Source organism: Dermacentor andersoni, chromosome 1 (genome assembly GCF_023375885.2).
Source record: "Dermacentor andersoni chromosome 1, qqDerAnde1_hic_scaffold, whole genome shotgun sequence".
NCBI lineage: Eukaryota > Metazoa > Arthropoda > Arachnida > Ixodida > Ixodidae > Dermacentor > Dermacentor andersoni.
Window position 1 is genome coordinate 53,489,735 of NC_092814.1, and position 14,133 is coordinate 53,503,867.

A 14,133-nucleotide genomic window follows, 5' to 3' on the forward strand; every position below is an offset into this window, starting at 1 on the left:
CATGTATGAGCAAGTAATTCATGGCGAGAAATGATTGCCAGTGGCTGATGTCTATGAGCTCCTGCCCCATATTTGCTGGCAGACAAATCCAAAAAATTGTGAGGAAGAGCTCTCAACTCAAAAACTGCAACAATGTTCACATTGTGGTTATTACTTCCATGTGCCACATATAACTGCAAAACTTGGCCTAGATGTACCCAGCTCTATGCGCTACATGCAAGATTCATTTGCTCACCAAGCAAAAGGATGTTACAGGGCCTGTTAAATGCCTGACACTTATGTCCTTAAATGTTGATTTTCAGTTACTGCGTACACAAGAAAGTTGTTTGTAGAAAACATTGAGTTCTCTGTGTGCACCAGATATGCCGGTAGAGGCACACAAGAAGAATTTCTAACCTTTTTCTTTTTCGCCATTTGCTTTATGGCCCAATCTAGTATTGCCCGTCAATCTCAAAGATTCAAAGGGATGTGGCCACAGGCATCATCATCACCGCACTACATTTCAGACTAAATTTTTCTGCATCAAAGAAATTTGTTTTTCTCAAACATTGCTAAATGGGATGCAATATGTTGGAATGTGCTTGCAGGTCTGTGATGCTGATAAGCAGACCGGAACAGTAAAGTCATCATGAACTGCTGCAAATGTCACTATTAGTTGAAAACGTAAAATTGACATCCGCCCGAATTGTAGCGCGAAGCTATAAAGGAAACCCCTAAAGGTTTGTCGTAAAGAAAGCGTCACAGTTGAAGAAAAATTCGTCCTGGTCTGGGATTCTAACATGGGACCAACGCCTTCTCAGGGCGGTTGCTCTTCTTTCCAAGGTAACCAAGAGATCGCACAGTGAGGGCAAATCAATCGAAAACTTGAGGCTTTCTTTCTTAGAAACCCATATGGGTTTCCTCTGTGGCTTTGCGTTATCATTCGGGTGGCTTTCAATTTATCCCTTTCGTGTACTATTGGCGTCAAATAAAACATGAACAGCAGAGAGTATAACTGAAAGTACAGTGTGCACTGTCTAGTCATCACCATCGGCAGGCACACTCATCGGGTTTGAAAGCACTGCATGATGATGCTCCCGTTTTTTTGTTTCTGTTCTGGCTCTTATTTGAAAACAACAAAAGAAAAAGAAAAGAAAACAGAAGCTAAACACAAGTTTCTGTGACTTGTGGCGATTACAGACAACACTGCATTGGTTTTCCCTACTCGGACTGTAGACCTTTCCATCAGGGCACAAGAACACCTCTGTCTGGACTGTTGTGTGTGGCCACAAATTCCACATACTACTGCCATCTGTAGTGCTTTTGGGGTGTTCATGTGGACTCGGTATAGACAAGAGGGCATTATGGTAACACCCAGTGAGCTCTCATCGGCTGAAAAAGCTGGGGGAGAAATTCAAAGCACATGGCACATTAAGCATGTCGTGCCATGGTTTTAAAATTTTTACAATTAAGTTATTTTCTAAAGGTCAGACATTCAAAAGGCTGAAAAAAAAAAAAAAAAAGGACTGCATGAAAAATGAGAATCTGAATCTGGCAACGAAAAATTTAGAGGGTGAACAAACCTAATCTGCATGCCATGAAGTGTGCTTGCCAAGTGCGATGCTTTATATAGTCAAAAGCCTTTATAATGAAGTGCTCCGGAACTCCTAAATTTCTATGTTATACAGGTCTACTTCATTGTAAAGGTCGTGCATAGTGCCGCTCCCAATTTAGCAGGCTAAGCACATTCCACAAAAAACATTTCACAGGAATTCAAAGAGAGTGAAACAAGTCGCTATTTATTTCGGTGCACACTGTGAATACGTGTGGGCAGCCAGCCTTGTTGCATTAAGGTTTACAGCACGATATGTGGCGAATTAAAGGTGCGGATCGTTGAATGCTGCTTTCATCTCTCTTGCCATCAAAATTTTTGGTCTGTTTACGAAATTTTCATCACTGTTGCCTTGATGACATTTGCATTCTTTTTGGTGCCGCCAGTCGTCAGTTAGAATTACATCATCACGTCATCATCAACTGCGACACATTTGTCAGCAGTCACACCCGCTGATTAGTTACAAGCGGCGTAAGGGTTCCGCGATTCTTGTAGCAGGACTACTTTCGGCATCGGCACACTTGTCAAGTGCGTCGCTTGTACTGCTGTTAGTGCAATGCACACGTCGGTGACATCTGCGGAGGGTAGTGGCGGCATCGCTATGTTGCATTCTTGTAAAGCAACTAATCAGCCATCAGGGATGCTTAAAGGGACACTGAAGGCTAATAGTAAGTCGACGTGTACTGTTCAAATACCGTTCCAGAAACCTCCACTTGTTTCGCACCAAGAAAAGACTTAGTTTACGAGAAAATTGCATCTGAAGGGTCCGAATGCCTTTTTCGAAATTCAAATCTCCTGCCACCCACCCGGGGGAGTGGTGACGTTGCACACGCCATCAGCACCCTTTGCTACCGTCGGTGAGTAAAACCCCGCCCAACAGATGGCGGTACCGAGCCAAGACAGTAGTGGATTCGCCGCTGCAACTGCTTTTTGGTCAAGTGGCGTAGACCGTTCGGGCACCCCGCAACATCACATGGAAGTTGAATTATCTGCTACTTGCAGTTTGTGCGAGTTTCGCGAGCCAGCAAAACCAGCAGAGAACTACACGATAACGAAACTACTGAAACGCGAAAGCGTGGGCAGCACAGAGTCGAGCGAAAATGAAACCTTTCGACCACCCGCACGTTGTGAAGGGTAATTTCGATGGTTTTTTTTTTTTTTTTTTTTTTTTTTTTTTAAAGAATGAGATAGCGCTGCACAAGTAGCATTTTATTTCGTCTTATAATACTAAACAAGGATGTTTTTTGCAACGGATGGTTGAGTACTAGTGACAGAATTTAACCGAGGAGTGCTTTCGTCATCGGGCAAGTGCTTGAATGTCCCAGGGGAGTCTAACCATGTCCTGCATTTACCTTAATTTCTCAATCATTAAGGCTCTGTTTGCGATAATATTGATGCCTTAGAGATTCTCCAGCGCTAATCAATCACTTTAGCTTGACTTAATATTTGCCTTTGTTATACAGGAAAATTCATTGTAGAGTTCTTCACACTACATATGAAAGATATAATAATCAATCCTTCTTTTTACAGGTCTTTTCTCTGTAGAGATGTTTGACTGTATTTGCATCTTGCTCTATTTATGTAAATCTTTGCGATAGTTTTCCACGTGTGTCAAAACAGCATTGGGAGGTTGGAACCAACATCACCAAACCTTTATTGCGACCGATTTCTTACCATGCATGAGCACAGAATACTGAGATATTCAGGCTCCATGTGACAAGCTGCAATGGCCAGTCAGAATGCAACAAAATAAAAAGTATAACTACCCTGTCCGTGAGGCTACTTGCACAAGTGCAGCCAATGGAGAAATTTTTGGCACTAGGGCACCATGGCCACTTTCATTCTTTGGAGAACATCAGAGAGCGACATTTATCAAACGGTTTTAGCTCTCAAGGCTACACGGCCATGACAAATGTGTGGTTTTCTTTTGTCTGATATCTGCTTGTGCATCCCATGACACAGAAGTGTTTTCAACTTTTGTACATTAAAATATAACAATACGAGATTAGAGTCAAAACAACAATTGCAATGCGACTGCAATGTGATAAGCCTGCAATCTACTGAAAGAGCAAGGCAGTAACATGCTGCTGTCTACAGTGGTACCAAGGGAGGCACCTGCAAGTCTGAGCAATACACACAGATTTAATTAATCTCAGAATGAAATTGACGTCATAATCAATGTCTTGTACAGCTTATCATGCAAGGACACAATCAGTTCTGTGGCCAGCAGTTTTGTTGTGTAATCTCTGCATTTCTCCTGCGGAGTGTCATCTGTTTCACATAGCACTGATGAAATTCCCACCATTGATGGCACTGCCGCTTGTACCATTCAACTCTTGGTCATTTATTTTAGGCAACACCGGATTCCTCCAGCTTTATTCGCACTATGCTGGTTTTAAAAAGATCTGTTTAGACCCTATTTATTTCTCCCTTAAATGCAACCTTCTAGAAAATATAGTTGTCAAGTGGTGCAGTAACACAATTACAGCACTTGTTTCCAAACTGCACCTTAAGGATGGACTTTAGCAGCTACAAAAAAACACTAACTGGACATTCAAGCAATGCAACCTTGTTAACTTGTATGAAGCTGCAAGTTCCGAGTAATAACTGAATAACGGTGATCAAGCTAGGTTTATTTGTTATCACTGTTCAAGAGTGCCATGTGACCACTAACTATAACCATTCGAGTTTTGTTAAAATACATGTTCCAAATGGCAGCACACTGGCATGAGGTGTAACACCAAGAAAAATGAATAACGGTTTGCAAATTTTGCAAAGTTTTTCTGGGGTGATCTTGTACTTTTTATAATCAGGCACTATTCACGATGCAAGAATTTGTGAGAAGTGACACTACAGCTAGGAAACACTTCGGAGCGACCTACTGATACCATGGTTTCTCAAGGTAAAGTATGCTCTGCCCCCAAAAAACTACTAACTGTTAATGATTTTGGCAAGGCCCTGAATTCAGAAATTTTTTTGTGTAAAATTGGTTTATCCTATGTATTCACTAAAAGTGGTCCCCAATTCCAATGCCCTCCAAATGACCAAAATATAAAACAAGCAAACCAAGGGCTTTAGCTAAAGCACGTTTTTTTTTTTTTTTTTTTTTTTTTTTTTTTTTTTTTTTAATGTGGCTCTAGTTAAGCAGAAAACGCTGCACAGAAACAGCAACTTCTCTTTACATATGTCACAAGAGAAGGTTCCAGTCATTCACCAAGACACCTACTGAGGACTCTCATCCCATTCAAAGCTAAAAAAAAAATTCACACACACACACACACACACATTTTTTTTTTATCATACATGTGATAGTGTAAAGTGTTTCACATGCAAGCGATTTTGGGCCAGAAACGGCATGGTGGCCGTCACCTTTCCAAGCCTCCTTTCCCAAAAGAAGTTTTTCAAGCAATGCGTGCCGCTGCGATCACGATCAAAACATTTGGAAAAATTCACGAGCGGTGACAATGGCAACCAATGGCAGAGCGCCAGTGAGTAGCAACGTTAAGCTCATGTGACAGGGGCCTGGTCGAAACGTGGAGAACTCGCCCACTCAAGCAGACTGTTCTTGCGGACGACATTTGTAGCAGACGACATCCGCTGCCAGTTTGTAATGTCTCGCACTCTTCAACAAGCCGTTCATCTCTCAAGTTGTGCAGTGTACACTTGTTTGGGATGCTAAAATGAAGGATTTTTGCAACAAAGATAACAGGCGGATTCTTTGGGATGAAATTACGGCTGCTGAAGCTGAAGGTAGTCGTCGTCGCAAGTGATGCATACTTTCATAAAGTGAAAGTCGGCGTCGCGCGAATCAGCCATGTCCATTGGTGCCTCAGAAGTACCGCTTGTTTCCGTATGTAGTCTTAAAGTTCGAGCCAAATTGCCCGCACATGTGGGTTTCATCTTTTTGCCTCTTTTTTTTTTTCCTATGATGATAACCCCATATGCATGGGCCCGGACAAACAGGACAAAATGGCAACCATACTTTTCGTTTACAGCACAAGTAGGTGTCTTTTCTTCTTTACAACTCCGAGCTACCGTGTTTGCAGTTTTGTTTAGTCTTGTTTCTTCAGTCAAAAGGCTACATACCCCAATCTCTACAAGGGCTGCTGCCTTTCTACTCGGATGCCTAGAGGCGAAAAGTGATGCAAGGTTTTTTGAAAGTCGTCCGTAGGCCTCTTGCATCCGGGTGGCCAAGATGGCGCCCGAATGCTTTGAGACATTAAAAAGCAAGAGCCACTAGCAGACATGCACATGCTTCAAGCCCAAATCGCAGAAATATGAACCAATCCATTCCTTTGCATCCATATGGCAAATTCTGTGTGCGTGTACTTAGCAAGACTTAAGCTGTTGCTTATAAAGAGCTAAAGGTGAATAAAAAAGTTGTAGCAGTTGGACACACAGTACTTTTTATTTACTGCAAGGTGTACAAGCACGAACGAAAGTGCAGCACCAACTTAATACGCCAATGAAACCCGCAGCTCAAGCATGCCAAAACAGGAAAATGTGGAGCAAGGCACAGCTCTTGAAGACCGGTGAAACCAGCGGCTCACGTGCACTTTCCGCAAACAACGCTCTGCATCACAGTGGCACGTATCGCGCCAAAATAGTGCCACATGAAACGAAGTTGTGTCTGCGCACTGTGGTGCCACTCGGCCGCCGTGCCGTCGCTTGCATGTGAAACAGGCTTGACACCTCTAATGTTGCTTTGTTTGTGTACTTACATCCCCTATGAGGATAGCAAGAGCCAAAAACTTGTGAACAGTAAACAAAATGCCAAACACTGCACCCTTCGGAACTGAATTAAACATCCACGTTACAGCAAACTATTCCCTGTGTTGATAAATCACATCACCTGGGCATTCTTGCAAATGAGAAAGGAAGCAGTGCTGTGATTACGCTGCTTAACTATGGCAGGAGCTCACTAGTATTTCTTTCACCATTCAAAGAAAGCTGAAGGTTTTCTTTCCCTCATGATGGTAGTGTAACTAGGGTTATAGTGGCTGCATTCCGCTTGAACGTGTACATCCATGAAGAAAAGCATATGGACCATGGCTGCTGCTGAAAAGCTGGATTTCTTGGCAGTCCAGATGCTTGGTTTGATATTAACAAGCGTAAACATTTTATGAAGAGCTCCAGGCTGCAGGACCCAGAGTGTGCAAATTGTGATCATTATAGGTGCGCTCAAATAGTGAAATTTCTCACTCAAATTGAATACAAATATTCTAGCAAAATGATATGCGAATATCGAGTTGAGTCTTCCCACTAAAAACAGAGGATTACTTAGTTATTCGATACATGCATGTGATGCCGGCATAATTATTGGACGCATAGTCAACTAAGGACATTGTAAATGACGAACAAGCACTTTCAGTTATGTGGAGCACCTTGATAACAGTAATGAAACAAGGGAACAGCACATCATCAGATGCACGAGGTTGTTGTGTTCTTTGAAGGATAGAAGGCCTTCGATAATTTACCACATGACTACATACTCGACACGATCTCCAACCTCGACCTCGGCACGAGACTCTATGCTTATACAAAATCGTTCCAGAGCGACAGAATGGCCACCCTCCGTCTAGGGGAAACTAAGTCCCAGAAACACAAACTCGGCGGCAAGGGCACCCCGCAAGGTTTCGTCATCTCTCAGACGCTTTTTAACCTTGCGCTAGCCGGCCTAGGCAAGAGACTCAATCAAATCGAGAACGTCAAATACATTATATACGCAGATGACGTAATGCTCTGGATCCCCGGAGGTAGCCTGGGATCAATTGAGAACGCTCTACAGCAAGCGATCGATGCAATCGAGGAATACCTCGCTCCCACGGGCCTGCGATGTTCGCCTGCGAAGTCATAGCTCCTCGTCTACACACCATCGAGAAGCAGTCCCAAGCCAAAGAGCGAAATCAGAGACAGACGCGCCATTACTCTCAGAACAAAAGACGGAGGAACCATTCCACACATCAGCAAAATCAGAGTCTTTGGGATGCTCACTGAGAGCAGCGGCTCTAATGCCGTGACAGTGGAGAAGTTCGTGACAAAGTTGAATAATGCCTTGAATCTCATACGACGTGTAGCAAAAAGACAACACGGCCTTAAGGAAGAAAATCTCCTCAAGCTAACACACGCCTTTGCGCTATGCCACTTCACGTACGAGGTGGCCATGCACAGATGGAAGGTAGCGGAGAAAGACAAACTCAATGTTCAACTGAGGAAGCTAGTCAAACTTGCACTGGGAATCCCCAAGAACACCAAGACAGAGCTCCTGCTGCAACTGGGTGTACACAATACACTTGAAGAAATCACCGAAGCTCAAGAAAAGGCTCAATTGACAAGACTCTCTGGAACCAAACCGGGTAGAGAAATCCTAGCCAAACTAGGTCATGACACCACAGCAATCCAGAATCTATACAAATGCGTTCCGACGGACAAATATTGTGTCCGTCGGAACGTCGGACAAATATGGGTGTCAATATTGTTCACATACATGCAATGCTGCCCATACAAAAATTGGTCAAGCATCTGAGCCCACCTTCAGCGAAAGTGCCAAAGTAAATGTTGCATGGTAGTATTTCCTTATTCTATAGAGGAAAGCTTAAGTTGCTGTTTGATAAACCTATGTAATGATAATGGTCGATCTAGGTTAGGTCCGAGCCTTCTAGTCAGAGTAAGGAAGCTGATATTCTGCAGAGCGAGCCATTCTGAAGAGACTAGCCAAGGGAGTGATATGGCAATTAGTTGGAAAGAGCAGTTAACTTTGTCTATAATATAGGAATAAAAGCTACAGTAAATCAACCACTTTCATTCTTTGTTAAAATTCTTTGTTTGCACAATGCAGGAAAAGAAGCTGAACATGTGCTGTCTAGTCATAAAACAAATGAAGCAATGTAACACTTATGAGCATCAGTACGTCCCAGTAATAAGTCTCCCCAAATATGTATTATTCCAAATTACCATAGAGTGTCGGAGCACACAGTTTTACTACAGAGTGTTCCCCAGCAGCTATGATAACAGTAGTAACAGTTGAGTAGCTTCAGGGTGGAAGTCTTGAAAACATTCCTGATGAGTGGTTAACCAACACAGATTTGAGCATAAAAGCGGAATACAAGCTTGTCAAGAGTTTATATATATATATATATATATGGACAGGGTTCAGCATTTTCATTTTAATAATAAAAAAGTAAGCACAATTTTATTTGTGGAATTTAGGCAAATGGTCGGTGAAAACTAATTTACCATTGAGATGAGACTGCTATCGGCCTGTAGTTGCGAGCCTACATGTGCACCAAAGCAAGGAACCTGGCGAAGTCAAAATTGCGCATCAGCCTGCCACCTACGCAATCTTAAGTTTTTTTCATATATATTTGCACCCATTTTACCTGGCGCAGGTACAGCACAGGGGTCGGGAGAGCCCTGGCTGTGGCCCTTGCAGTCTTTGTGCTGCAGCCACTATGATGGATGAACCGGGTAAGTTCACCGATTCTAACGCAGTGTTTTATCTACCTGGTCAGTTTCTCATTGCTATTCATTGGAGCTCTGTGCCCACGCGATGTTACAAATAAAGTCTAATTCTATTTGCATTAGAATGGTCTGCTTTTGACACCATCCTACTTCGACCGACATTTTACTTACCAAGCCCGGCGTGACGAAAGCAGTGACGTCAAAATCATCGCGGCTTACTCAGGAGTGTCCCCATTATATTCTATGGCAGTCGGGCAAGGTAGCATGATGTCACGGATCAAAATGCACCACCTTGTGCTATCAGGAGGCGTTGGCCAAGCGTCTCGACATGCTCGCTTGCCCACAAGGAGTTCAGAACTTGAAGGACCACCCAGCAGCATTCAATTAGACATTAATGCTTTCACATTCCCAGCTTATAAGAAGTGCTTAGGTGTCCTCGGATTTTATATTAAAATTTTAATTTTATAAATATTTCATAACTTCAAAATTCACATTCCAGGGGACGTATTCTGAAACGTTCGCCGCGGCGAAAGTTTCGCACTGGCCACGCCTCCGCCGTTGCGGCGCGCTCTGAATGGCTGCTTTGACAAAACCGGAAATTCAGGTGGCGCAAGTGAATTTCCGGTTTTGTCAAAGCAGCCATTCAGCGCGCGCCGCAACGGCGGAGGCGTGGCCAGTGCGAAACTTTCGCCGCGGCGAACGTTTCAGAATACGTCCCCAGGTGCTACTATATGCCTATGACTGGTTTCAATGAAGCAAACTGCATGACTGTGCCAGTACAGTCTATCCTTGATATAACAAACATGAATAAAACAAATCAAATCTAAAATGTTTTGGCCAATATTGACACATAACAAATATATGCTTATAATGATTATCGCATCTAACAAAGGTATTTTTGTGTTGAATGCGACTTATAACAAGGTTCGGCTCTGCTGATAATCTCAACATCATGCTTCTCTTTTTCTCTTCTCTGCTTTAACTCAAATTTTGCAGACGTTTTTGGTGTTTATTGCTACAGTCTCTCGAGACTAGAAGGCAGCTGCAGCTAAGGCCATAATAACTTTCGAAGTAAGTTCTTATGCCTGTCTGGTATGAAGATTAATATATGGAGAAGACTAAGGTAACGTTCAATAGCCTGGCAAGGGAACGAGAATTTGCAATTGGCAGCCAGCCCCTAAAATCTGCGCAAGAGTATGTTTATCTAGGCCAATTAGTCAAAGGGAACCCTGATCATAAGAAGGAAAGTTACATTAAGATGGGTTGTAACACACAACCAAGTAATGACAGGCAGCTTACCACTACCCTCGAAAAGAAATGTGTACAATCATGGCAATCAAGAAGCTTGAGAAGTTAAGGACTGCACAACGAGCAATGGAACAAAAAAATTATAGGTGTAACATCAAGAGAAAGGAAGACAATAGTATGGATTATAGAATAAATGGGGGTAGTCAATATTCTAGTTGGCATTAAGAGGAAGAGATGAAGTTTGGCAGGACATTAATGCGTAGGGCAGATAGCCAATGGTCTAGCAGAGTTGCAGCATGGGTGCCAAGACAAGGTAAGCATATCCGGGGACAGCGGAGCATGGTAGCTGGTGTTGTAAAATTAAGAAATTTGCAGGTGCAAGATGGTGTCAGGTCAAAGACTGTCAGCCAAAGTGCTTACAGGTATCTGCATCATTTTGTCCAGTCTACGCCCCTAGAACCATTCAGAGTTTATTGCCTTTATATTTCTTAAATCACTTTATGTTACTGAGAGGTGGAATGCAACTTGTTTGCCACTGACATATAATGCCCGGAATTACATATTTTATTATATTCACACCATAATTATGTGAAGCTTTAATAGCGTTGAGATCAAACATAAATTAAGCACTAAAATTTGCTAAAAAAATTTAAATCCTGGGGTTTTACATGCCAGAACCACGATCCAATTGTGAGGCATGCCATAGTGAACTTTGACCACCTGGGGTTCTTTAATGTGCACCCATTGTACGATATTATGGGTGTCTTTGCATTTTGCCTCCATTGAAATGGGGCTGCCGTGGCCAGGATTTGATGTAGAATTTACTGGAGATTGAGATATGACAACTGCATGCCGTTGACTACATGGCCCACAGCATGTGCTCTTTTAATTAAAGGTAAACAAGAGATAATATCTGCATTGTCACATTAACATGAACTTTACCAGGGTAATAGGGAATAAAGGAATCTGCAAAAAGAAAAAAAAAAAAGAAAAGAAAGCTTAAAACATTCCTGTGACCAAACCCATGCCATGGCTGTAAAAGATGTGCTCTAGAAGAAGGGCAAAGACTGGTCATATGAAAGAAATCTTATTAAGCAGCAACAGTGACATAACAAAGGAATTAATCAATTCTGGTCCTTTTCTCCTGGAATGAACGCACATATACAGTGGGGATTGTGCCGGACAGTTGAGCACATGAGAATGACAGTGCATTTTGTGACCAAACTTCAAATCGGGCAACTGCAGTGTTACAGACTGGTTTTGGGGTGGGCAAATATTCGAAGTTTCGAAAATGCACTAGTCAATGCTTTTGAATATTGAAACTAACCAAATATTTCACAACTGACTCTTAAAGTGTGGTTACTGTTCTCCATCTGCTAAACAATGTATCGCAAGTTATCAGAAGTGAAACAAGTATAAAAGCTTTGGAACCGATTGAAGAAGAAAAAAAGTAATGCAAGCTGTGTTTTCGGGTTCGTGGCGGTAGAGTACATGAAATTCTCCAATTCTTGTTTGTAGTCTAATTTAGTGTTTCTTTCAGTCTAGCCATGTAGTTTTATCTTTTAAATTATAACCAGTGACGTCTTTCTTGAAACATGACCTTTTACATGCGTCTTTGGCAAACAAATCCTTCAGTAGCTTATATTTTTTTGTTCCGCAACTGTTCACCTTTTCTTAACAGCCATGCACTTATTTAGCATTTTTGGAAAGTTCTTCATACAGCAGCCATTCATTACTGAAAAGTTTGTTTCCAACCAGGCTCTAAAGATGTTGAGAGGCTATTTGTGCAGTCTTTAATGTCAACAGAAAAAGCTCCGTAGTCTTTCTTCAGGGTATCCTTCATTTTTCTTGCGCTAAGTACTGTAATAGTAGTAAGAGTACTGAAAGAATGTATAGCTCTTCTAAAGGGTATCCTTAAGGTACGTAATTGCATGGTCTGGCTTGTTAATTAGAAAACAGTCATCAACAGTAAGAACTTTGAGCTTTGCTAGTGAATGAATGAATTCTGGGATTTTACATGCCAAAACCACAATCTCATTGTAGTGGGGCACCCTGGATTAATTTTGACCACCAGGGGATCTTTAACGTGCACCCTGTGCACGAGCTTTGCTAGCAGAAAGCTGCAAACCGCCCTCTGCCAGCTGCCCTTATCAAACACTAACATGAACCGGACAACCAACTTTGTGGGTCTTACCGCTATAAAACATTTTAAGAGACACACAGTCTGATCAATAGAGCATACTAGTGCATCCATTTTCAGCTCCTGGCACAAACATAGCGCCGTTCTTTTTACCTCAGAAAGTGAGACAGTCACTTCACATGAAAGTTGCATTAATAAGCTGTGCATAGATGCCCTGATAAATGCACCAGGGAAATTGTAGAGAATTTTGGGATTGACCGCTTAAGTGTTGATTGCGTGAGCGTCCCGTCTCTAAAGCTATCCAAGAAAGAAATCAATTTTCTTGCTACTGCAGTGCAACAAGAATGCGTTGGGCGAGCTGGTTTTTTTTCTTTTTCATTTCGTGCGTTGTTTTCTTGTCATGGTCTTGTTGGTACTGCCTTAGTTATCTATATAAAAGACTACGCAAGATAATAAACATGCAGATGTTAGTCGGCGAAGTGTGTGTGTGGTTCTTCCTTTGTGTCCCGTCTAAAGGTGCTGTTTTTTCTCTGGCAAGTTTATGCTTGCGCTGTAGCGGCGGCAGCTTGCATCTCTATAAAAGAACGCAACATTGCACATTTTTCTTAAAATCCAGGCAATTAACTGTACCGAGTGTTACACTAAACGACGTAGTCTTCCAAATGCGATCTTTCCGCGAAATTTGAGCAAGAACGCTGCAGCGGTGGACCTTTTATGCACAGCTTGCGGAGCCGAAATTGAGACCACAGAGCATATAGTGCTGAGATGGACAGACCTTCGCCCGACTCTGGCTGAGGGAACAGTGACAGATATGGAAGGGGCATTAGGTTTTCCCGGGGAACGAGGGGAAATAGACGAGAAAAGAGTGGCAGTAACGAAGGGGAGGCTAGAGGATTAGTGGAGGAAGTCAAGGGAGAGATAATACTATAAATCAGGGAGCTAATGTTTTCTACAATATTTTAGATATTTATTTTGGGGGAGGAGGGGAGTGAAAACTAGTTTAAGAGGGGGATATAAAGAAAAAAGAATAGGAGGGGGAGCAAAAGGCTAGGTGGCGCCAGCCGCCGCCTGTTACAAAGGGTGTAGCCGCCATCCATCTATCCATCCAGCGCGAAATTTTTTTTCGAACATTTCAAGCGAAATATGCACGCCCTGTATGTGCCTAGAATGCACACATTTGCTAGAAAAGTAGCATAATAATCGACTTACAGTCACCGTTGCAGTCCTCTTGTTCCTCGGAATGTAGTGGAAAGATGTCCGCAGAAACCATCTTTGCGTAATTCGACAAATTAACGGAACACTAGCACACAAAAGGAACTCAAATCTGGCGCCGCTTGGTCGCCGCCGGCTTCACTCGCAGCTCCGCCAACACACTGCTTCAAAAATGACAGAGTAACAGAAATTAGGTGACACCACACACGCTGTGCCTTCGCCGGCTGTCTTAGGCATAGAGTTCGTTCTAAAGTGTGCACGTCACCACATTTAAACCACTTTAAACTACAGACAGACCTGCCCACACCCATTCGCACGTGCGCACTGCGCTGCGCTCACAACATGAACCATGGTTGTACGATTGTACCCATTGTACATCTTTTGCTTCGTGGTTAATTAGTTTTTTTTTTATATGAGCTAAAACTAAGAAAGAAAAACTATTGCACGAATCAGAAATTCCTCTTATATCAGCGTTGCTCCG

The 14,133-nt window shown here is 42.5% G+C and overlaps 1 protein-coding gene across 1 annotated transcript in view; it reads right to left on the reverse strand.

The window, feature by feature from the left end:
• tws (protein phosphatase 2 regulatory subunit tws) overlaps window positions 1–13,962 on the reverse strand; it is a 76,592-nt gene extending 62,630 nt beyond the window's left edge. The window contains exon 1 of the mRNA XM_050193414.2: window positions 13,650–13,962. Coding sequence (XP_050049371.1) covers window positions 13,650–13,710 — 61 coding nt within the window. The 5' untranslated portion in view covers window positions 13,711–13,962. The remainder of the gene's footprint in view (window positions 1–13,649) is intronic.
• Between the last annotated feature and the right edge of the window lie 171 nt (window positions 13,963–14,133).